At 47.4% G+C, this 23,769-nt stretch overlaps 8 protein-coding genes across 8 annotated transcripts; 4 read left to right on the plus strand and 4 right to left on the minus strand.

Moving 5' to 3' along the window:
• Positions 1-66: 66 nt before the first annotated feature.
• On the minus strand, positions 67-5,400 carry Bathy09g04370 (predicted protein; the record flags this gene model as incomplete). Its single annotated transcript, XM_007511026.1, has 2 exons — positions 67-5,232; positions 5,362-5,400. 2 exons carry the CDS (start codon positions 5,398-5,400, stop codon positions 67-69), a joined length of 5,205 nt encoding a protein of 1,734 aa, XP_007511088.1.
• Positions 5,401-5,538: 138 nt separating this feature from the next.
• Positions 5,539-6,621, plus strand: Bathy09g04380 (YtbE (Aldo/keto reductase YtbE); the record flags this gene model as incomplete). The annotated part of the gene is made up of 1 exon (XM_007511106.1): positions 5,539-6,621. One exon carries the CDS (start codon positions 5,539-5,541, stop codon positions 6,619-6,621), a length of 1,083 nt encoding a protein of 360 aa, XP_007511168.1.
• A 259-nt stretch (positions 6,622-6,880) lies between these two features.
• Positions 6,881-8,704, plus strand: Bathy09g04390 (predicted protein; the record flags this gene model as incomplete). Its single annotated transcript, XM_007510809.1, has 1 exon — positions 6,881-8,704. One exon carries the CDS (start codon positions 6,881-6,883, stop codon positions 8,702-8,704), a length of 1,824 nt encoding a protein of 607 aa, XP_007510871.1.
• Positions 8,705-9,012: 308 nt separating this feature from the next.
• Positions 9,013-10,181, plus strand: Bathy09g04400 (predicted protein; the record flags this gene model as incomplete). Its single annotated transcript, XM_007511179.1, has 2 exons — positions 9,013-9,337; positions 9,526-10,181. The coding sequence occupies 2 exons, from the start codon at positions 9,013-9,015 to the stop codon at positions 10,179-10,181; spliced, it is 981 nt and encodes a 326-aa protein (XP_007511241.1).
• Positions 10,182-10,320: 139 nt separating this feature from the next.
• On the minus strand, positions 10,321-17,715 carry Bathy09g04410 (predicted protein; the record flags this gene model as incomplete). The annotated part of the gene is made up of 1 exon (XM_007511099.1): positions 10,321-17,715. One exon carries the CDS (start codon positions 17,713-17,715, stop codon positions 10,321-10,323), a length of 7,395 nt encoding a protein of 2,464 aa, XP_007511161.1.
• Positions 17,716-17,975: 260 nt separating this feature from the next.
• Bathy09g04420 (general stress response phosphoprotein phosphatase Psr1/2, putative) lies at positions 17,976-19,511 on the minus strand (the record flags this gene model as incomplete). The annotated part of the gene is made up of 1 exon (XM_007511151.1): positions 17,976-19,511. The coding sequence occupies one exon, from the start codon at positions 19,509-19,511 to the stop codon at positions 17,976-17,978; it is 1,536 nt and encodes a 511-aa protein (XP_007511213.1).
• A 217-nt stretch (positions 19,512-19,728) lies between these two features.
• Bathy09g04430 (TIM-barrel protein, nifR3 family) lies at positions 19,729-21,321 on the plus strand (the record flags this gene model as incomplete). Its single annotated transcript, XM_007511160.1, has 1 exon — positions 19,729-21,321. The coding sequence occupies one exon, from the start codon at positions 19,729-19,731 to the stop codon at positions 21,319-21,321; it is 1,593 nt and encodes a 530-aa protein (XP_007511222.1).
• Positions 21,322-21,402: 81 nt separating this feature from the next.
• Positions 21,403-23,715, minus strand: Bathy09g04440 (predicted protein; the record flags this gene model as incomplete). The annotated part of the gene is made up of 1 exon (XM_007511233.1): positions 21,403-23,715. One exon carries the CDS (start codon positions 23,713-23,715, stop codon positions 21,403-21,405), a length of 2,313 nt encoding a protein of 770 aa, XP_007511295.1.
• Positions 23,716-23,769: the final 54 nt, after the last annotated feature.

Below are 23,769 nucleotides of genomic sequence, written 5' to 3' on the forward strand. Positions count from 1 at the left end.
ATTTCCCTATGTAAACACATGACGATTCAATATTTACAACTTCTCGCTATTTATCTCTCTCTCTCTCTATTTCCAAGCTTTAATCACACCGTCTCTACTGGCCGATAAGAGCATTCGACCACCTCTGAACGCGTCGCCGGCGGAAGAGGAAGAGGAGGAGTAGGACGGGACCGTCGCCAACGCGGTGATGGCGTCGTGGTGGCCCTCGTTTCTGCTCGCGATGGAGTTTTCGCGAGCAGCCGCGCTGGAGCCGTCGTTGTTGTCGTTATCAGTACCAGCAAAACCACCACCACCGCGTCTTTGTCTCCCGGAGGAGGATGTCGATGATGATTGGTACGGAGAGGTTTCTTGCTGAATGCGAATGAACGTGGGACGTTGTTTCGCTTCGCCGACGCGGACCAGACGAGAGGTGGATTCTAGACGGGTTTCCACGTATCGAGGTCGACTAGAACCGTGACGAGGCGGGCCGGAGAGAATGCGGGATTTTGAACTATCTCCAGGAAACCACGCGCGTATGGTACAATCGGAGCCTCCCGAGATTAACACACCGGACGGCAAGGAGAGGAGCGATCGGAAACTGTCGTTGTCGAATCCCGATTCTTCGTTGCCTTCGTTTATTTCGACGTCGCTCCAATTAGAATCCTCCTCGCTTTCAACAGAATTCTCCTCTCTTTTTTCTCTTTCGCTGCTTGTTGTTGTCGCAGTAAAGTCGGCTTGACTGTATTTATTCGTTTGAGAGCGTAAAAAAGGGTCGCTCAAGCGCCAATCAGAGTCGAGTTTACGTAAACTCGTACCAGATGCCAACACGTTCGGCCGGGCTCTGCTCGCTGCTTCCAACTCAACGCCAATTAAACTAGAGTCCAAAGTTCGTAAAACTTCTCTACATTCGCCAGTGGATGCATCCCACAAGGCAATCTCGTTCCTTTTGTGTGAACACCAAACCAGAGGTTTCATCATTTTCATGGCGTCAGAAGACGGAGGTAAGAACGCACGAACACTCATGCATGAAATCGAGTCGGCGAATGTGCGCAAATTCCTACGTGGCTGCGTTGCTGCGGATGATGCATTTCTCGCGCTTGTTCGAGTCGGAGCTTTCCATCGGGCAACAGATGTCATAAATCTCGAGTCGATGAGCTCGACTTCACCCGTCGACGTCGATAAAACAAACCATGGCGAGGTTGAGAAGCCTTCTTCGTTAACATTCCCACTGTTTACGAAGGGAATAGAGCTAAAATCAGATGTCAATACTTCACCGTTTGCGTTTGCAAGAGAAGTAATCACGCCTCTTTTCGGATGCCAAGGTAAGGAGACAATCGCGCTTCTCCCGTCACCTCGGGTGGACTGCCGTAAATCCCAAACTTTACATCCGCCACGCTGCGTTGCAAAGGCAACAACGCTTGGCGAAATCGCCAGGGTGGAAACGACCGCACCTTCCGAAATATCATACGTGTATATTTGAGCCGCACCAGTGTACTTTTCAGCCGCACCGGTGTACATTCTTTTTCTGCCCTCTGGACCGTCTTCTCCGGTGCTCTTTGATGTTTTCGTTGCTTTTACATATTCCACGCGCCACACGTGCACCGACCCACAATCGGAGCCTGAACAGACTCTATTTTCAGATAAGACGCACGCGCTTTTAATCTTGCCGCTCTGAGAAGCGTACGTCAGGCGCGAACGAAACGATACATCTCGTTCCAATCGTCTGGAATCCCAAATCTTACACGACCCGTCATCAGAGCACGATACAAAATACGGCACGTTTGCATTCGTAGGCGCCGTGGCGAGATGATTCACGGCACTTCTGTGCTCCTTCAAATGAGCCCAGAGCACACCGCGAGGAACCCACGATGCGGACGATGATATATTCCTTGCCGCAGTTGAAATCGCGGGGAGAGATTTGGAAGCGACAGAATTCTCAAAACCATCGTTCGTTTGCACAACGTCCACCACAGGTATAGACTTGCTCGGCACAACGAGGGGTTTGCGGAAAGTAGAGAGAATGGCAGACGCAGAAGTATGCTTTGATGCTGCGGCGGTTCCTGATGCAATAGCTACTCCCTCGCGTGATTCAAGAACCCGGGCGTTTTGTCTTCGTCGCGCCTCTAACGTTGCCAGAATGTAAGGTACTAGAGGCTGCACAGACTCCTCAATCGCTAAAGATTCTAAGATGACCGTATTTGCAAAGTTATTCAAATCATCAGCAGAAGCAAAATTACTCTGCAATAAAGAAGCAACAGCTCGGTCGTACGACTCGCTCAATGGTGGATCCCTCAAAGCGGCTCGTAAACTTTGAGCGTCTTGAAACGCATCCGGGCACGTTGCCCACAACAATACGGAATCTTTACTCTTATTATGTTCATTCGAAGACGAAAGAGATGACGACGATGATGGCAACGGCGCCAGTGTTTTTCTTTGAAATGGTTCAACTATTGGCGCGAGAAATGCAAAAGTATCGACTGGTCCAAGTTTCTTTGCAGCCGAGGCGAAGAAATCAATCGCTGCGTCTCGTATAGATTGGATCGGATGACACATCAACGGCGCAGATTTTGAGCACGCGTTAACAATGACAGATGTCTGCAAATCAAGCGAAACGGCGCTTGCGATTACATAATCTGAATCCGTATTCTCATCACTTTCATCATCAGCAGAGACGATGTTATGGAGACATTGTAATGCTGCCTGAACCACGTCATCATTTATATCTGTCAAGCACCTCTCCGCGCAGGGAATGACAAACGATTCTGTGACAGATGCCCCACATTCCATGGCAACATCTGAAATGTTTGATAAGAACGCACGCTTCGTCCGCCAATCGGATGCATTTAAGCACGTCACTAAGAGCGGCAATAAAAAACTCGTCGTCTCTTTGCGGCCGAAAAACTTTGCGATCCCCCCCATATTTTCCAACAAAGCCACCGTGGCATTTGGATGCGTGTTCAAGCTCGCAAAAATCTCCAATATAATTTGTCGCGCTTCGTTTCTGTGCGCTTGAATAGATATGTCGAATGAGTCACTCGCCGATGTTTTCTTTCCACCAAAAGTAGTATTCGTGTTCGCGCTTTCACCAAAATCACCTCCATTAGCGGTATTGTTTGGGTTCATTGAATTATTTTGATTGTTGTCCACATCATCGAAAGCGGTATACGTAGATGCATCTCCCCCTCCAATCTCATCCGAGTAAATCGTCCCAGACTTTACCGTCGTCAACTTTGCGAAATCTTCAGCTAAGCTCGCTTGGTCTTCATCGAGAACTTCTTTGCATCCTAGGGCTGAGCGCTGCGCGGAAAACCGAAACGCGTTTTGACAAAAGCGGGAGAGCGTTTCAGCTAACGTAACTTTCGCGTATTCGTTCCGACTTTCGTTGGCTTGTGCAGCACTGGACGATAAAGCTGCGAGTTGACGCAAAGCTGGCCAGACGTAGTCTTGGAATAACTTTGAATCTGATTTCTGCAAATCACACGCTCGAGAAAGCGTCGCCTCTAAAGTCCTAATCGCCGCAGCTTTCACTCGAGACGTCGATGGTGCGCGACTGTTACTATTCGTACTACTGCTGTTGATGTTATTCACAATAACGACAGTATCGTTATCGTCGTCGTTTTCAGAGTCTTTTTCTTTTATCGTTTCGACGCATCTTGGGACAATGAGATCGATTCTTGTCTGATCGTCGCAATATTTGCCGATGTACTTTTCAAGCAAATAAAATCCGTCTACCCGGACACTTTGTACATTGCACGCGCGTATAGCTAGACACAGATATTGCGCAAGAATACGTATACCAGGCGATCCGCCTTTCGCTTTCGATGACGGTAGCCTTTCCTCCACTTTCCGAATCTTCTTGACGATATCGGGAACTTCCTTTTTCAAATATTCAATCGTGACGTCTAAACTTGCGTTGGCGTTAATTATGTCACTTCCCATCGCGTGTAATGCGTCAAAATACGCAGGAAAAAACCCAGACGCAACACACGAGTTGAATATTTCCTCCGCCGACGGTCTTTCGTACGGAACGCGTTGAATCATAGCTAAAATCAAGTTCAAAATTTCATCTCGGGCTTTCTTGTCGTTTGGAACTGATTTCGAGAGATTATTCGCGATGAAATGGTCCGGTTCGTATCCTTCGTTTTTGTCTCTGTACGCGAGCGCTTGCGCTAAATCAAACGTCGCCGTACCATCTGTGAACAGTTCGCCGATAACACAACCTAAAGCGAACACATCCATCTCTCTCGTGATCGCATACTCGCTATAAAATTCGTCGTCCTCTTCTCCGTCCGAAGTATATCCTTTACTCCCTCTTCGCGCGCCTCTTTGTATTCTTTTTTCCTTCTCCATCTCCAACTCCTGAAGATTACTACTGCTATCGTTATTAATATTACTGCTGTTCGCGTTACTATCTACAAACCTTTCCGGTGCTAAATAACACCTTCTCCTCCCTCCAGCGTCGAAGTAAAAAGTAAAATCGGCTGGATTATCCACCGGCACCGACTTTGGTTTGAAACTCGCAAAATCTGACAAAAACACCCAATTCGTCGATGTCATCAGCACGTTCTCGCACTTGACGTCCCCGTGCGTGACGTTCCTCTCGTGCGTAAACTTCATCGCGTGTAGCAACTGATAACAAATCCATTTCTTTTCCAAAAACGACAAAAACGGTCGTTGATTTAATCGATCGTACAGCGTCGAAAACGAATACTGTCGCATCAAATACACCGCCCTTTCCGTTTCCTTCACCTTCTGAAACGGCCACACGTGCACGATATCTTTCGAGTTTGGATATTTCAACAGGGTCTTACCGATATCTCTCACTCGTTTTTCGTGTTTCTGTAAATCTGGAACCTGTCCTCGTTTCACGTACACTTTAATCACCACGTCCCCTACTTCGTTAAAATTCCCCCCCCTCGTCGTCGTCGTCGTCTTCTTCCTTTTCTTGAGGATGACTTTTGAACGCGTCTTGTTGGTGGATTTTTCTTTCGCCTCTTCTTCTTCTTCTTCTTCTTCTTCTTCTTCTTCCTCTTCGTTTGTATTTTTATTGGTGGCTTTTCTTCTCGTCGTCGTTCCTTTGTCTTCTTCTTCTCTTCCTCTTTTTACTTCTTCTTCTTCTTCTTCTTCTTCTGCGGAAGGTATCGACGACGTAAACGACTTCGTTTCGCACCGATGGGTCTTGAAAAACCGTCCACCACCTAACGCGTCTTTATATTTCAACTCTGGAACGTCCGTTTGCACTAAATCCGATACCTACGTTTGATTTGAGTGTAAGAGTTTAAGAGTTCTCCCGTGTTAGTTATAGATGCGACGACGACGACGAAGAAGAAGAAGAAGAGAAAACGAGAGAGAATAAAAAAAGTGTGCGTTGTTGTTGCTCACCTGCACTCTCGGCGCGTTCGTGGATATTTGGTTGCCCATCCTTCTTCTTCTTCTCTGACGGAAGAAGAGAAAAGGATGATGATGTTTTTTGTGTCGCTGATGCGACGAGTGAAAGAAACAGTTGTAAAAAGAGAGTTCGTCACAAACAACTCACTCTCCTTCTCATATCGCGGAAGAATGTCTTCGTCGTCGTCTACGAACAACAATTTCAACAACAACGAAAGAACGACGACGATAGAGATTTCACCGAACGTGTTCATGCCTCGCTTGGCGTTTGGAACGTATAAACTCAAAGGCGCGCAGTGCACGAAAGCGGTGAAGAAAGCGTTGGAAATTGGTTTCGAACACATTGACACGGCGTCTATATATAAAAACGAGAGCGATATTGGTGAAGCGCTGGAGGAATGGATGACGACGACAAAAACGGCAACTAACGACGACGACGACGATGGGAACGACGAGAAGAAGACGAAAAAGAATTTTGAGAGAAAGATGCCGTTTCTCGCGTCGAAAATCGCACCGGCGGAGATGCATTCGAAACTGTTGGTGGAACAAGCAGTTGCAAAAATTCTCATCCGGTTGCGAATACCCGCGATTGACTTAATCATGTTACATTGGCCGGGCGTGTCGAAAGTCTCGCCAGCCTCGGAAATACACAAAGAGAAGAGGAAAGACGCGTACAGAGCGTTAGAAAAGTGCTTGAAAGAAGGCAAAATTCGCGCGATTGGCGTTTCGAACTATCACGTGAGACATTTGGAGGAGCTGTTGAGTTATTGCGAGATTAAGCCGAGCGTAAACCAAATCGAGGCACATCCGATGTGGCCGCAGGAAGATTTGATTGAATTTTGCGAATCGAGAGGTATCGCGGTGGTGAAGTACTCGCCGTTTGGTGGAGGTGGGGCGCCCTTGTTGGACGACGCGTTCGTTTCCACGCGAGAGGAAGAGAAAGAAGGAGGAGGTGGAGGAGGAGACGAGGAACGAGAACTGGCGGCCGACATCGCGGACGACCAGGCGTGGAAACCGTCCCAAATTCTCTTAGCGTGGGGTTTGTTACGAGGAGGGCGGAAAAATAGAGGCAATAGCAAAACCTTGTGCGGCGCAGTCGTCGTGAAAGCGTCCTCGGAGGAACGGATATTAGAAAATTATGAAGTGCTCGAGAAGGATTTTTTCAATTCAAAGTACCTCTCGCGAAAGTTAAAAGTTTGGGATTCCGTGGAAACGAGGAAGAAATTCGCCTGGGATTCCGATTGCGTGAAATGAAGCCAAAAACGTTAACGATGGACGATTGACTTATTCCGCGATTGAAGAGAACGACGAAATGTTCTTTTCGGAAAGTGTTAACAAACATTCTGCGAATTACACAAAAAGTACGTGCACTGGATTTTACTTCGAGGCGAAATTGCGAAAAAAGTAACTGACAAAAAGTTTGAGAAAAAAATATTCTTCAGAAAGTATTTGCATTTTCATCGAGCGATAACTACGAACCGACTATACAAGTACGAAGGTAACAGTTGATACCATGGCGTTACGGACGGCACGTCTTCGAACTATGTTCTGCGCGACATTGGTTTTTATTTGCGCGCAAGCGCTGTTCGTTCGCGGCTGGGAAGAGGAGATGCCGAGCCCGCCGCCGAGTCCGCCGCCGAGTCCGCCACCGAGCCCGCCGCCCTTAAACAAGTTTGGTAAGAAGATACCGGTGCCGCAACAAGAGTTTTTCGATCTTATCTGCCAATGTTTGAGAGAAGAGCCCGTGAAAGGTAATTGCCTCGAAGTTGGCTACACCGAGCGAAATTCTGATGGCGACATTTACGGCGTTCTTTCGCATTGGGATACGTCTGAGATATCGGATATGTCATATGCGTTTTCAGGATTGCGTTTAACGACTATTTCTTCGCTTTCTTCGCTTTGTACTCCAATGCTTCCAATGGAAGTTTTAGAACAATTCAATCCGGATTTGAGCTTGTGGAACACGTCGCAGGTTTTGAATTTCGAAGATACTTTCGCTGATCAATTTGCGTTTTTGGGAACTGGTTTGAAATTCTGGTCAGTGTCTCGAGCTCAAAAATTTCTGTTTATGTTCAACGGTTGCGCTAATTTTATCGAACCGATTTCATTTTGGAACGTGGAGAATGCTGAAAATATGGGTGGAATGTTTCGTCGATGTTCCAAATTTAACGCGGATATTTCAAAATGGGACGTTCACAACGTCGTAGGTTTCGAAAGCATGTTCTTCGATGCAATTAAGTTCAACAAACCGATTGGTGATTGGAACGTGTCGAGCGTGACCGTTATGCGAAATATGTTTTTAGGCGCCCTATCATTCAATCAAGACATTTCAAAATGGGACGTTCACAACGTCTTAGATTTCGAAAACATGTTCTTCGATGCAATTAAGTTTGCCGGTGACGTGAGCAAATGGGATCTTTCGTCTTCCTACATCCCATTTACGAACATGTTTTCGGGAGCTCTCGCGTTTAACAACAAGTGGGTATGCGAGACATCGACGAGTGGCCCGCCGGATACGTGCGAATTGAAAAAGCCGTACTTTTTCAATGCTCTCGGTAATAGAGTTTTTTCAAACAATTTCGCCGAACTTCAAGGTGCAGTTTGTAATTGCCTCGGCGAAGAACCAATTCACGGTATCTGCACCGAATTTGCTCGTGAGAGCGAGTACGGCGTCCTTCCGCAATGGGACGTTTCGCTCGTCCAAGATTTTGAAGAACTCTTTGATGCAAGCGTTCTTTTGCCCCGCTGCGGCGGAACAGTCACAGAACTGTCACTATCGCTCTTCGATGCCGATTTGAGCTATTGGAATATGAAAAATGCAACAGATACTGCGTATATGTTCCGTTTCTTGCCCAAGTTCAAAGGCAAAGGTCTCAAATACTGGGACGTCTCCAGCGTGACGAGAATGGACAGAATGTTCGACGCGAATTTTGAATTCAAGGAAGCCATCGGGTATTGGGATACTAGTCACGTGACAAATATGGAGAAAATGTTTCGTGACGCGCACTCCTTCAACCAAGATATTTCTAAATGGGACACGTCGTCGGTCAGAATTATGTTTCGCATGTTTTTGAACGCCAGGGAGTTCAAAGGAACCGGTATTTCTAAATGGGACGTGGAGGAAGTCGTGAACATGCGAGAAATGTTTTTGAACGCAACTCACTTCAATGACGACATCGGCAGCACGTGGTTGGGATCGGCGGCGATTTCCGAACAAAACGACATCTTTCTCGGCGCGGACGCTTTCAACAAAGTCTACGAGTGTAACACCGACGTCGACGGTCCGGTCTCGTCGTGCGCGAAACAAAGAGCTCCTTCGCCGTGGCGTTGCGATTAACGCCGCCGAACGATATCGCGCGCGACCATCATTTTTCACGAATACAACGACGAATACGACGACGAATACTACTCGCGACCGACGACGACAAAGACAAAGACAATAAAATCCACGACGCGAGCTAACGGTCGGTTGTTATAAAAAAAAGCGTTTCATGGTATGATACTTTACACAGTCGCACATATAATAATTTCACTTTTTCCTCTTCTCGTTCTTCTTTTCTCAGAAAGACACAACTCCTTTTTTTCTCGTTCTCCTCTCTTCTGATAAAGCCGACACAAAATCACACGCATCGTATAAAAAGAATCATGTCCGACGAAGAGTTTGACTTGAAAAAGAAGAAGAAAAAATCCAAGAAGGTTGATTTCGACGCGTTCGAGACGGAAGATGCTCCGAATGATGGTGGTGATGCTGGTGTCGCGGCAGCCGTCGCGGAGAAAATAGAAGATTTGGATCGTACGTGTTTCGTGTTTTTCTCTCGTTTTGGGTTTTTCTTCGTCTTCTTTTTTCTTCATCCGCTTCTTCCTTTCTTAACGCAGCAGCAGTTTTCATTCGTCATTCAAAGAGATGGTGACGATGATGAGAACGCGATGACTGTCGTCGAGCCGCTTTTGGACCTGAAAACTGCTGCTGGTGATGTTTAGAAGAGCATTTGATGAGCGGAGAGTGGTGAGAAGACAAAATCACTCCTTCACAGTTATCTCTCTTCTCACTTGTCTCATCTTTCAAAAAAAAAAAAACTCACCACTAAAAAAAAATCACAAAAATCTCTCAAACAACCTTCACAACGACAACAACTTTAACTTTAACAATAACAACAGTCGAAGAGTTTGGTAAGAAGAAGAAATCAAAGAAGAAGAAGAAACTCGCGTTATCAGACGACGAGGAAGGAGGAGGAGAGAACGAAGAGGAGGAAAAGGCGACGACCTCGTCGTCCGGCGGCGGCGTTCAATCCGGGTTAGGTCTCCCTTGGGACGGTTCCGATCGAGACTACCACTACGACGAACTTCTCGGTCGCGTCTTTGGCATTCTCAAGGAGAAGAATCCGGCGCTGTCGGAGAAGACGAAAACGATTATTAAACCGCCGCAAATTGCGAGAGAAGGGACGAAGAAGACGGTGTTTGCAAACTTGATGGAGATTTGCAACGCGATGCACAGACCGCACGAGCACGTGACGCAATACATGATGGCAGAACTCGGGACGACTGGGACTTTAGACGGTCAGCAAAGGCTGATTATTAAAGGGAGATTTCTGCCGAAAGTGTTCGAAGGTGTTTTGAGACACTACTTTATCGATTACGTGATTTGCAACATGTGCAAGAGTTCGGACACGCAGTTAGTGAAAGAGGCGACGACGAGGTTAAGTTATTGTAGGTGTCAATCGTGCGGCGCGTCTAGGTCGGTGTCGAATATTCAAAAAGGTTACACCGCGGTTGGGAGAGGTGAGAGAAGGAAAGCCAGAGCAATGGGGACGTAAAAGGAATACGGAAAACGTCTACATCATCATCATCGTCGTTAAGAAGTATGTTTTTAAAAACATTTGTTGTATTAGAAGAAAAGAGAAAAGAAGAAGAAGAAGAGGAGCATCGTCGTCGTCATCGTTTTACTTAGTATCGTTATAACGTTTCAAATTCTTTGGCTATTTGCTCATCCGTCATTTCTTGCTTCGTCGAACATTTGTTATACGTCGTGTCTGCGGACATCTTACAGACCCACTTGTCGTCGTCGCCGAGATTGGCGATTGACTTTTCAGGAACACGCCTCCATTTGGAACAGTCGTCGCACTGTATCCATGTTTGTTTAACGATGACTTTAGTCGCCCTTTTGCCAGAATTTGGCGGCGCGTTGCTGCTCGTTTTCGCTCTCTTCGAAGCTTTCCCGCCGCCGACGACTTTGTTCGATCCAGGTAGTGGATGATTCACCGGAACTCGTTGCTTACCGCCCCATCGAACGGTTTGCATGCTCAACTGCACGGTTTCTCTGCTTCCATCGTCGTATAAAACTTCGTGCTCACCCGTATCCGCACGGAACGATTCAATGACCGCATTGAAGAAGGTTTCATGGACGGGCCAAAAGACTTCAACTAGTCTTCCGATGGAATCTGCTCCAGTTTGCGCGCCAATCGTTTTCAGCCATTTTCCCATCGTTTCTTGGGTGACTGCATGTTTTCCGACTAAACGCAACGACTGGCGCCATTTTTTCGCAGAACCTTTCCCGCCCAAGCGCTCAAATTCAGTCGCTGGACACGTGTATTCGGATATTCTGCACTTCATGTCACCTGAATCTCGGCGAAGCACGGCGTAACGAACGAGTTCCTCGCCGCGGCGTCCTTGCGGTAACAAGATGCCTCGCATGCCACCGACAGCGACCGGAATGGGAGGTAAAGCAAAAACCATTCCACCATCTTCCAAAGGTGGTTCCGGAACCCCCTCGTAAGGCTCCCAGATGGATGGCAAGTATCTCACTGTCAACAGAGGTAAGAAAAAGCGCTGCGTCAAGTTTTCCTCTACTTTTTCCTCATCTTCGTCGTCATCTGAAGGCGATGGAAAAAGGATCGGGTTTTTGCGCGGCGTGGGATATTTGAACGTCAATTCGTGTTCTCCGGTGAAAGTATCGAACGCAGTCACCGTAGCTCGTCGCCATAAACCGCGCGTTGGAACGAGAATTTCAATGAACTTCCCGACGGCTTCGTCGCCGATGCTCGCTCCTTTTGATCTCAGAATATCTTTGATATCTATTTGTGACCCCGCACGTTTGGCAGTTTCGAGCCATTGTGGATCGTCATCAACAAACTCTTCGACAGGAATGACCTCGTACGAATCCAAATCGGCGATTGGTGTCGGTTGTTCCGGAGGTTGCGGAGGTTTTGGCTTTCTAATCAATGTGCGTTTTGATTTTTTGATTCCTTCCTTTTTGACCTTCTCGTCCACATCCATAGTTGTTGGAGTAGTAATCTTTGCCTCGGCTTTCGCTTTCTTCTCTGCTTGAATTTCCTCTTGCTGGTCGACGTACGCTTTGCTTTGCGCCTCGAACATTTCTTGCGCCAGAGCGTACTCTTGTTTAGCACTCTCGTACGCTTCTTCCTGTTCTGAAACTGCGCGATCGCGTTGCTCTTTGAGATTTTTAAGCTTTTCATCACTCATTTTCATATACACACTTCGTCCGCCATCGCACAAGGAACCGGATTTATCCTTGTACTCAAAAGGAATGGCGATATTTCGAACGACGCATTGGGCGTCCAATTCAGCTTCGAGTTCCATAGCGGCTTGCGTCGCTTCCGCGACGAAATCACGCTTCTTTATCCTCGAATTTTTCTTTTGGCGCCCTTGCTTCAGTTGTTCGCCTTCTCGTTCGTTGTTGTTTTCGTTATTGTTCTCGTATTCATCGTCATCGTCTCCTCCTTCCGCGCTTTTGCGCTTCGATCCCGGTTTAGAACCAGGGTTACCTCGGTCATAGACTTCTTCATTTTCGCCCGGAAAGTCGGTTTCCGTCTCTAAAGCCGCAGCTTTGATGGGAAAATGCTTGACGGTGTTAAACGCGACCGCTCCGGCAAGCACTTCGTCTTGATGTGGCGGAATTTGTTGGAACAATCGAGTCTTTTCTTTCAACGGTCCAGATTGTGGCAAGTCTCCTTCCTCATAAAAAGGCGCGTTCCACGAGTACAACTCGTTCGCGTTCACGCCAATAGCGGCTGCAACTCCATCGATGGTATCATCTGCTGCGCAATAATACACTCTATATCCGGATTCCAAAGCTTCCTCGCCGTTTAGCGTACCTCTCGCGTTCATATTTATTCCATCTGCGGCCCACGCGCCGCCGACGCCTCGTTGTCCTACTCTTCCTCCTCCAGACGCATCCTTATTGGCGTTGGCTCGCGAGCGACTACGTGCAGATGGAATACTTTCGTACGGTAACTTCACCGGGAGACCGTCTGGAAATCGGAACTTATTCAGACATATGAACAACCACTGGTGAGTGCCATCTTCGTACCGAATTTCGTGTTCTCCAGAATCGGCTTTGTACCCCACAAACTCGCAAAATTTATACGCTTGCGAACCGTCCGACCAGATTTCCGCTGGTCGACCGACGACATTTGCACGCCACGTGCCACCTTCGTCACGCAACCATTTACCAATGGGCACACCCCTCTTCAATTCATCCGCTTCTAGTTCCTCGATCGGGTAACCGCTATGTATACGTATGGATTGACGCCACTTTCGTGCGTTGCCTCGTCCACCCAAACGCTCAAACTCGAGAGCCGTGACGAGTTGTTCCTCAGAAGTAACGTTGCCTTTTCGATCTTTCTTGTAGAACATGACGTTTTCCTCCCCTCTTCGAGCTCCTGGACGCATAAATCCTTCCATTCCTCCGCATTGAACTTTGACTGGAACTTTTTCCATAACGAGATTTTTCTTCGCTTCGCCCGTACTCCTCTTGTCGTCAACGTCGCCGTCTGTTTGTTCATCTTCATCAACAGGTTCAATTGAGCACTCACCGCTGAGCGCATCCGGAATTTGAGCATCCTTTCGTAATCGTAAAGAGCATAAGTCGAGGATTTCCGGCCATTTTCTATGTAATTTGGATTCGATAAATCCATCGCGTTCTAGAGTAACAATGGCCAAGTTGTATCCGAGAGCGTCCCCGAATTCGTCGTGGGTCCACATCGCGCGAGCATGGTCTAAAGTAGCCGCATCGTGCGCGCGATAAAGTCTCGCCATCAAAACTTTTATTTCAGTGGAAGTTATGTACGCTTCTTCTTCTTCGTTTTTACCTTCTTTCTTCTTTTTCGTCGTCGTCGCCGCGGCGTTCATCTTTCGTCTGCGTTCGCCGAGCGTTCTCAAGATGGCGTTTCTAATATTCGTTACTTTTTCTTCGTCGATTCGACCCTTATGCGGCAAAACTACGGGAAGAGGAGCTCCTCTTCGATTAATAGAGGCTTCGACTCCGGAAGCTAATCCAGATCGCAAGAGATCGTACCCGGAAACAGGTGCACCAGTTTCGCGTCTCTCTAGGCGACGATTGCGTTCGTTCGAACGGATCCGTTCCTTTTCTTGTTCAATCTTAGCCAAATCCGCATTTTCGCGTTCACGTGCTTTCGCCATTTCTTTGTTTCTTTCCAGGTGAGGACGAACGCGTCGGAACATTTCGGCCATAATTTTATCGCGTTCCGCAGGATCGATGTCTTTCTGTCTCAAAAGTTTCAGAGGTCGCCCGAAAACGCACGGATCTTTAGGGTTGACGTTTGCATCTTGCGTGTTTGCGCTTTCATTCTTACCCTTTACTAATCCAGCAGCCGCTGCAGCTTCTGCGGCTTTGCGCTGTTCAAGCAAGCGCTGCGCCTGCTCTTTCTCAGACAATTTCTCTAAAGTCTTTGATGGTGGCGGTGCTGGTTGCATCCAAAGTTTCGTGCGTTCTAAAAGTTGCGACTTGCGTGAAATATTTGGATATTCCGCCTTATTCCAAGCGACAATATCGCGCGCGTCCAATCCTCGCTCTCTGGCGATTTCATCAACGCTTTCGTTCCTTTTCGTGTAATACGCAACAGCGCCTCTTATCACGGCATCCTCACCAGCCTCGGGAGCTTCTTCCTCCTCTGCTTCCTCTTCCATGATCGCATCGTTAATTAATTCGTTTTCTATTTCTTCTGGTTTCTTTTTCTTTCCTTTCTTTTGGTTCTTTTTCGGACCTTCTGTTCGCAACAAAAAGTGAACGAGATCCGTAAACGTGGCGTACGCCAGCGCTTTCACGGAACCATTCCCTAATGGCAGTTCGAGCTCCGTATCGCGATCTTCGATCCAAACGTCCGTGATGGCAACTTTTTTACCCATTACCCATCCGGACGATCCCTTTACACCACCTCCGTGTTCATCACCTCCGGCGTTGTATTTCTTGATCTCCTCGTGTTCTTCACCAAACTTTTGACAATCCGCGTCGCATCGAATAAAGCACGCCTGTGCCGGGTGTATCTGTCCTAACGCTTCAAATCGTTTACATTTTCCTATTATCTCAGCACCATGCGGTAAATGGTCTTCACAATAGGCGCGAGTGCAACACTCGCATCGAAACAACAAACCACCGACCGCGGCAGACTTCCGGCCACACTCGTGGCACGTGTGGTGCGGACATGACCATCTCGCCGTGCGTCCAATTTCTTCCATGGTGTATCCAATGCATTCAGGATGAACAGAAACTGGGCACAAGTCGCAGCAGACGATTTGGCCACCGTCCCAGCATCCTTGACACGTGTACGCGTGACCGTAATCTCTTCCCGCGACTTGACCGCGGGAACGTTTCCCGCCCTGTAATTGCGCTTGACTTAACCCCGACTCTTTCGCGTTTACGGAAGGTTCGCCAGATTGTAAATCGTAATCGTTTGACTTTAACACGGTAACCATACCGAGACCATGACCGCCGTCAACTTGCATAGTCGTCGTCTTTCGATTGCGCTTACCGGAAAGTATGTTGCTTTGAAACTCCTTTGCGATTTCTTTTAAAGACGTGTTCTTTTTCACCTGAACTAAAGATGCATCGCCGACGGATTCTGCAATCTTTGCCGGCATCATAAATGTTGAAATAGGAGTTTCCTCAGCTTTGCCTTCAACGAAATCAGTCGCCGTAAACTGCGTGTCTTCTTTCAGCGTTTGCAAATCTCTTCGTTTGCGCTCGCCCTCCTCGCTTCGATCCATGAGCGTGGATAACTCTTCATCTGTCGGCGGATCGCCAGAATCTTTAGAGAAGACGGCATCGACACCAAAACGTAACATCGAATACAAATCGTTTTTATCCAGCGCTTCCATAGCCTCTGCAGCGGCAGTTGAGCCTCTGGATACCATTTTTTCTAAGAATAATTTTTTCTCTGCGCGTTGCGTCATTCGTTCCTCTACGGTGCCAGCAGTAACTAATCGATATATGTGCACCGTTTTCTTCTGACCGATGCGATGGACTCTCGCCATTGCTTGCATATCTACCTGAGGGTTCCAATCGCTATCAAACATGACGCACGTATCTGCCGTTTGCAAGTTTACGCCCAAACCACCCGCGCGAGTACTTAAAAGAAATGCAAATACAGGCGAATTTGGACGGTTGAATGCCGCAATATCTATAGACCTCTGCACACGATTTGTAGAACCATCGAGTCTAGCGTATTGATGACCGCGCAAATGCAAAAAATTCGCTAATATATCCAACATAGATGTAAACTGCGAGAAAATAACCACGCGGTGGCCATTTTCTTTCAACTTGATCAAAATGCGATCTAATACCGATAACTTCCCTGAGGCTTCGATGATATCTTCTAAGGTGACGCCTTCATCCTGGATACCCGGCGAAAACAAGTACGGGTGATTGCAACATTTCCGCAGTTGCATCAACAGTGAATTCAATTTGCGCCAATCGCCGCCACCGCTACTAGATTTTTCCTTCGCATCTTCGCCGGCGACTCCTGCAAGTTTTTTCTCGTTCTCGGAAGCCGCCGCTTCGAGCGATTGCAAAGCGCCCGATTCCCGCATCAGTAACCGCCTGTACCAGAACGTTTGTGCCGAGGACAAAGGGCACATAATTTTCGTTTCAACTTTTGGCGGTAACGAAACTTCCACTTCGCCTTTGACTCTCCTCAAAACGAACGGACGCATTAAATAGTGCGCCTTCGCGAGTAATTTTTCGTCGACTTTATGCTCCCTCATGTTCAAATTAAAAGCGCGGTCGAACGGCTCCGAGGAAGTAAACACGTCCGGGTGAAGAAACGATAAAAGCGCATATAACTCGTGCAAGTTATTCTGCACTGGCGTACCAGTCAAAAGGATGGTGTGTTGACGGTGAATGCGCTTCAAAATCTGATGCGCCGTCGTCTCTTCGTTCTTCACCTTGTGCCCTTCGTCTAAGATGACGCATCTCCAGTACACTTTTTGCGTCAACGCGAGCGCAAAAGATGGATTACACGCCATTTCATACGTCGTTAGAGCGACATCGTATATTTCTGTATTTATCACGACTTCTCTTCGTAGCCTTTGACGTTCGTTTTCATCCGAACTGTGTAACCGAACGACTCTTAATTTTGGACACCATTTGGCGAGTTCGTCCATCCACGAACTCATTACTGAGAGAGGGCAGACGATCAAATGCGGCCCTTTCACCCCGCGCATTTCTTTGATACACGCGAGAAACGAAATCGATTGTAACGTTTTTCCTAAACCCATCTCGTCGGCCAAGATGCACGAACATCCTTGATCGAACATTCGAACAGCCCACCTCAAACCTTCCAGCTGGTACTCTCTCAACACCGCAGTAATCGCCGCCGGTTGATTCTCAACTGGCATCAACAGCTTATCGCTCGGTTCATACTTTTCCGCTCTCTCCTCTAATGCTTGCACCGCCTTCTCTTCCATGAATGGCTTTAAATGCGATATTTGTTGATGTAAGTACTTGGCCCGTTTCGAAATCGCCAACTCGATGTCCTTTTGAATATCTTTCTTGTTCACCGCCGTCGCCTCTTCGTCGGCGGTTAAAATTTTCGGTGCCCTCGGTTTAGTCCTCGTGTACGGTTTTCTCGGTTTCTTCTGCTCGAATACGTACGACGTGCGACCCGGACGCGTTTCTCGACTTCCATCGTCTCCTCCCAACTCGCTCGAAAACACGCTCGGTTCGCCTTCGGTTAAACCGTAGTTGTTCGAACGCAACACCGGTTGTCCGTCTATCATAATCACTCTCGCTTTTGTCACGCGAGATGTCCGTCGTCTGCCTCCCGAAGAATCCTCCCCTAACGCCGCTTTCAAGACGTCTTCTGGAATTTCAGCCGCTACCGCCGGGTCTATTATTTGTTGTTGTTCGTGTTGCGCGTCGTCGTCGTCGTCGTTCTTTTTGGTTCGGTCGTCGTCGTCGTTGTTCGACTCCGGTAAAACTAAAATCGTCTTCTCTTCTTTGTCTTCTTCTTCTTCTTCTTCTTCTGCAGCTTTAGAAGCAGCGGCGGCGTGTTCACCGTCCTCACGACCACCACCATCAGACGACGACGTCATATCGAATAATGGAAACAAATATAAATAGTAGGAGTAGTAGAGAGAGAAAGAATGGAAGAGACGAGACGAGACTCTTTTGTTTGTTGCGTTTTTGGTAAGTTTTTTTCCATCAATAATCAGTCAATTATATCTATCGCAATATAATACAAACAACAACACAACTTCGACGCTTCGAAAAAGAGAGAGAAGAAGAGAGAACATGCAAAACTGATATCAGTGAAAAATGGAAATTTCATGCCTTTATGTAAATTAGTATCTATCTAGATTTTGTTGCCTAACCTATCGTACGCGGGCGCTCTGTCCATGCGCGTGGGGTAAAATCGAGCGCGAGGCATGTACCCTTCGTTTTGGTACAACGTCACCGTAACGTCTTCGCTCTCCGCGAGCTGGTATAAATGAGGAAGCATGTCGAACAGCGCGTCGTCGGCTGGGTCGTCGATGAACGATGACACCGGTAATGCGTTTTGTGGATGGAACATGTAGGAATAAGGAGAGTTGTCGATGATGATGGTTTTGCGCAAGTCGCGGCCTAAACAGGTCAAGTCTTTGACGTAGTTCCCTTGGAACGGGTAACACGCGTCTCGAAATAATCGGTGTCGAACAACACCGTGGACGTCCAGTTTATCCATCAAAGGATTCGCGTATTTCGCTAACGAGGCCGTGAACACCACCAACTCGTATTTTTCTGCCATCTCGATTAAGAACAAATCCACCCAAGGTCTTTTCAACACGTACACGTCGGTTATCCTGCCGTCGATTTCAACCGGGATTATATAATCCGGGTTCGGTATCGGCCGAAACGACGAGTGGACTAACGTTTCGTCTAAATCGAGAACTAAACATGGCTTACTCGTCGCGTTGCCGCTTTTCGCGCATCTGTACGTTTCCGGTGCAGGGAGAAAATACGCGCCCGTGTGCAAAGTAAATCCTTCGCCGACGACGTTGGAGAACTGCGGTTTAAGACACGGAACCGGAACGCACCCGGCAACTGTCGGCGCTTTCTCTTCTTTCCTGAGCGGTGCTTTCGCATCATCCCGTATGTTTCGTTGTTGTTTCGTATTTGTATTGTTGTCATTGAACGACGACGCATTCGCGCCTCCGAAACACGCGCCAAAGAATCGAGCAAAGATATTTCTCTTCCTCGCGAGGACCGTCGTCGACGTCGAGTTCTCGCTATTGCCTCTTCCGCTACTACTGTTGATGCTACTACTCCTCGTGTTGTTGGTGTTATTCGTGCTGCTACTCATCTCTGCCTCTCTGTTGTGTATCGTGGTAGGTTCGTCGTCCCCTAAAAACTGCGTGATGACGTCTTCCCCTCGTTCCATGTGGTTGGGATTTTTTGTGCCATCCCCATCGCTGCTGCTCTTTTTCGTCGGTAAAGGACTGTTGTCTCTCCTGGGCGACCACAAACTCCCTCTCGCTGGAGTTAAACTCTTCTTCTTCTTCTTCTTTTGTCTTTTTGTCGTCTGAATCGTCGTTGATTTCGGCGTCGACGACGATAACAGTTCGTGTTCGTCCTCTGTTTCTTCCTCGTTGTTGTTGTTGTTTATGTCGTCGTCGTCGTCTTTCACTCTCGAAAAGGCGCGAGACAACAACCTTTTCGTCGCTCCGTTGATATTCTTTTTATTATTATTCTTCTCTCCACCTTTAGAAGAAGAGGAAGAAGAGGAGGCGAACGAGGCTGCTTTTGAGAACATCGTCGGTGTCGTCGAGGTCGTGCTTGTGTTTTGATCTTGTCTCTCCATCTCCACGTACCCACCGTTGACACCACCGACTTTCGACGATGTCATCATCATTTTAATCTTCTAAATCTCTCTCTCGTGGTGTTGGTTCGTTGTTGTTACGCAAGAAGAGTCATGATAAAAGAGAGATCGAGAGGCAAAAAAAGTAAAAAAAAGTAAAAAAAAGAGAGAAGAGAGAAGAGAGAAAGAGGTGAAAAAAAAGCATCCTCCTCCTCCTTTATTCTAAAACGACTCTTATCACAAAAGTAGTATTAAAAACGTGATGATGTCGATGTCGTCGCCGCCTTCTCGGTGCTTGGCAAAAACTGCTTTTGCCGCGAGTCGTCGTCGCGTTCCTGCCGCTGCTGCTGATGGTTTCTCATCTTCTTTTTCTAAAAGTCGTCGTCACCATCATCATCATAATCATCATCATCATCGAGGAAAGACGAATAATAATACCGTTATTCTGATGATGAAAGCGAACGGCGGCTCTTCTTCTTCGTTCTTTTTTTCTTCCAACGCCAAGCCTGCGGCGACGACGACGACGACGGTCGGAGAAGATGATGATGAAGAAGAACATCGAGAAAACGAAGAGACGAAAGAGAAGAAACCAAAACCACCACACTTTGACGGAAGAAACTTTCGCAAGAAACGAGAAGAAGTGGACGACTATAAACTCGTCACCGAGGAAGAGAAAACACGTTTGAGAGAAAAAGTGATCAATCACTTATGGCTCGCCCCGCTGACGAAAGGAGGCAACTTACCGTTTCGACGACTGTGCGCGACGTTCGAGGCAAAAGTCCTCGTGTCGGAGATGTCCTACGCGAGATTCTTAAATCGAGGGAACCCGGTGGAGAAAACGCACTTACGGCGACACGACTCGGAGGAGATTTTTGGTGCTCAAATCGCGACGAATATCATCGAAGAAGGCGTTCGGTCGGCGAGGATGGCGTATGAATTCAACGCGGATTTCGTGGATTTAAATTGCGGGTGTCCAACTCACGAAGTCACGAAGAGAGGTTTAGGTGCGCGATTGTTGAGGAAACCGGCAAAGCTGGCGAAGTTGGTCGAAGGTTTAGCAAACGGGTCGCCTTTACCGTTATCGGTGAAAATTAGACTCGGCGTAGAAGACGATAAACCGGCTTTGAAGTTAGCGGAGGAGATTGAAAACGCGGGTGCGAGCGTATTAATCGTTCACGGACGAACGAAAGAGCAGCGATACACGAAAAGTGCAAATTGGAATTTGATTGGCGAGATTAAAAGCCGAAGTAAGATTCCAATTATAGGGAACGGAGACATTTTAACGTGGTACGAGGCGAGAGATAAAATGGCCTTGTCTGGAGTCGACGGCGCGATGACTGGGCGCGGCGCGCTCATAAAACCGTGGATATTTAAAGAGTTTTACACAAACACGTCGATTGAATTCACCGCGAAAGAAAGGATAGAGCTCGTGTATTTCAAATTGACGACGTTCATGAAGGAATATTTCGGCGCCGATGCGATTGGAAAGAAGAGATTTGATTTATTCATGCCTTGGCACATTGGTTTCTTCTGCAGATATCGCCCTCTCGACGAAGCCGTGTACAGAGAAAAGGCAAAATTGAACCCTTTGTTACAAACGCGATTAGATATAGCCTTAGAAAACGAAGGGAGGATTGAAGATTTAGAACCACTCGAACGTCTTTTACGGTGCGTATCCGAGGAAGCGCACGCGGACATCGCAGAGATTTTATTCCAAAGCGAAACGAGCGAGGATGCGATTGAAAAGTTGACGCGAGTTGCGGAGTCGTCGAAATTAGCCGAATACGAGCTGAGCGTTTCTTCTTCCTCCTCCTCCTCGTCGGGAAGAGAGAGTAGCGGAGATGTGGACGATATGCGCGGATAGTATTCTTCTCTATGTATCTAGAAATTCGCTACTGTACTGGTGCGCAAACAAAACTACTTCTACTGGTATCTACTACACTATTTATTTAATTCTTTTGGTCGGCGGCGCTAAATTCACCGCGCAACCTCCCGGATATCCCATCCGTCGGGCGATTTCGTCCACTTTTTGCTGGTCAAATAGCGTTTTCCCGGCTTCTCCAGCCGAGAACGGTTGCGACATGTGTCGCATAAACGCTCGAGACACCGTCAACGCCATATCCGTGCTCAAATTCAAAAGTTCTTCGGTCATGTGATTGGATATCCACTTCGGTAACTTCGATCTTTTATCGTGCGAGTTATATCGCTTATCTGCAAAGACCATCAATCCGTAATCGGCTTTGGAACGAATGACTCGACCGATGCACTGCGACGCTTGTCGAATGGCATCAAAAGTGAGAAAATCTTGCTCTTTGATTTGCAACGTCTCTCGTAAATACTCCAATCTCGCTCGTAAAATTCGAGACAACGTGTATTGATACGGCACGCCATACATGACTACAGCGCGCCCGTAGTGTCGATCGAAATCGATACCTTCGGCAACTTTACCTCTCGCGACGGAGAGAAAAACGGCACCTCGACCGGCGTTACACGCTCTGCGGTAATTATCTAAAGCTAAGGACGTTTCGACGACGTCTTGCGTCTCCATGAAAATCAACTTGTGTTGCATAATCTCTCGTAAAATCCCGGTATCGTGCCATTTGGAGATGATATTTTCCATGTACGAGTACGAGACGAAAAACGCGACGATACCGTCCGGGATACTTTGCGCTAATCCTACTAAAACTTTCCCGTAATTTTGAATGACGTTTGGATCTTCTCTCATGTCAAACTTGGAGGAGATGTGTTGTTGATCGGCGCCTCGAGTGATGACCATGGGACACAAACACTTCCGAGTTAACGTCATCATGAGTGATTTCATGACGTTCGGCCGAAACTTTAACAATCGAGGGTATAAATCAATCGGCGATAAAGTCCCGCTCGTAATGAATACGGATTGATACTTCTCGAAGACTGGTTTCACCGCTAAAGAAGCGTCTAAACACGCGAGCTGTAAAACTGGATCGGGAATGTGCGGATATCTCTCGTCGTACGGTTCCATTATGATGGTGAACCCTTGATCGTACGTACCGATTAAAGTTGCAAAATCAGCAACGCTAGACAACGCGCCGAACTCTTCCGTATCAACAATCTCTAAAGTTTTCAACAGCGACGTCAAACGATCGTAACAAAATTTCAACGTCTTCGCGTCGACGCCACCACCAGCCTCTGATTTCTGTATAAACATCCTCGGTGCGGTTTGTACGACTGATGGTGCGCGTAACTCGTGCCGTAAAAACTCGACAAATCGGCGCATTATGGCCACGAAATGTTCCGCTCGTCGAATGTTGCCCGGAATAACTTCTTGCACGACGTCCTCGGAAATGACTGGATTTGCCATTAAATCTTCACCTCTTTGCCTTGAAATTGCACCCTGGTTCGCTAACCCGGACACCAATCGCTCGTACTCATCCTGCAACCTTTTTCTATCCGTTTTCTTCACTTCTGTTATGCGCGTGTTTAACGTCGTGATGTTTCTCTGCGCCGCGTCCAACGTCTGCGAACGCAAGTTCACCGACAAAGCTTCTATGCAAACGTTATCGATGTTATGCGCCTCGTCAAAAACGACAATCGCGTTATCCTCGAATTCTCTCGAAACCAACCCGGCAACTTTCGGGTCTAACAAGTATTGATAGTTATACACCACCACGTTCGCTCTCTGTAACGTTTGTCGAGCGAGAAAATACGGGCACCACCTCTTCTCCCGTCCAAACTCTCTCAAATCTTGCAACGTATACACGCCCTTCGGCACTTCCGCTTCTGCCCCAAGCGCTTCTAAATCTTCGTAAAACTCGCACAGATTGCTCTTCCTAATCTTCTCGTTTTCTAAAACCGTTTTTATTTTCGTTCCTTTTTGATCGCCTTCTTCGGCTTCCTCTTTCGCTTTATCGCGCACCCAACTGGCGGTTAAGTTTCTACACCTCGCGTCCACGCTCTCTCTCGATCCTTCCTCGGAAACTTTCGGATTCACGCACAGATTCTTCCTCGACGACAACCCCAGCGCTAAAATGTGCGTCTCTTCCTCTTTCCCTTTCTCCACGTGCTCCTCGCGATATTTCTGCAAAACTTTCAACTCCGCTAAAACTTTCTCCATCTCAGGCACCGTTCTCGTGCAGTAAATCAGTTTCCCGCACGAGTGTGGGTATTGCAACTGATAACTGGTAATCAACGAGAGTAACGTGATCGTTTTCCCAGTCCCGGTGGGCATTTCTAACGCCCCGTGACCTTTCGCGTCCAACGCGTGTTTCAGTTCGATCATGTATTCGTATTGTTCCTATTATTGTGATGATGTGAGTTCTTGTGAGTAAATTGA

This window comes from Bathycoccus prasinos, assembly GCF_002220235.1.
Source record: "Bathycoccus prasinos genomic : Chromosome_9".
NCBI lineage: Eukaryota > Viridiplantae > Chlorophyta > Mamiellophyceae > Mamiellales > Bathycoccaceae > Bathycoccus > Bathycoccus prasinos.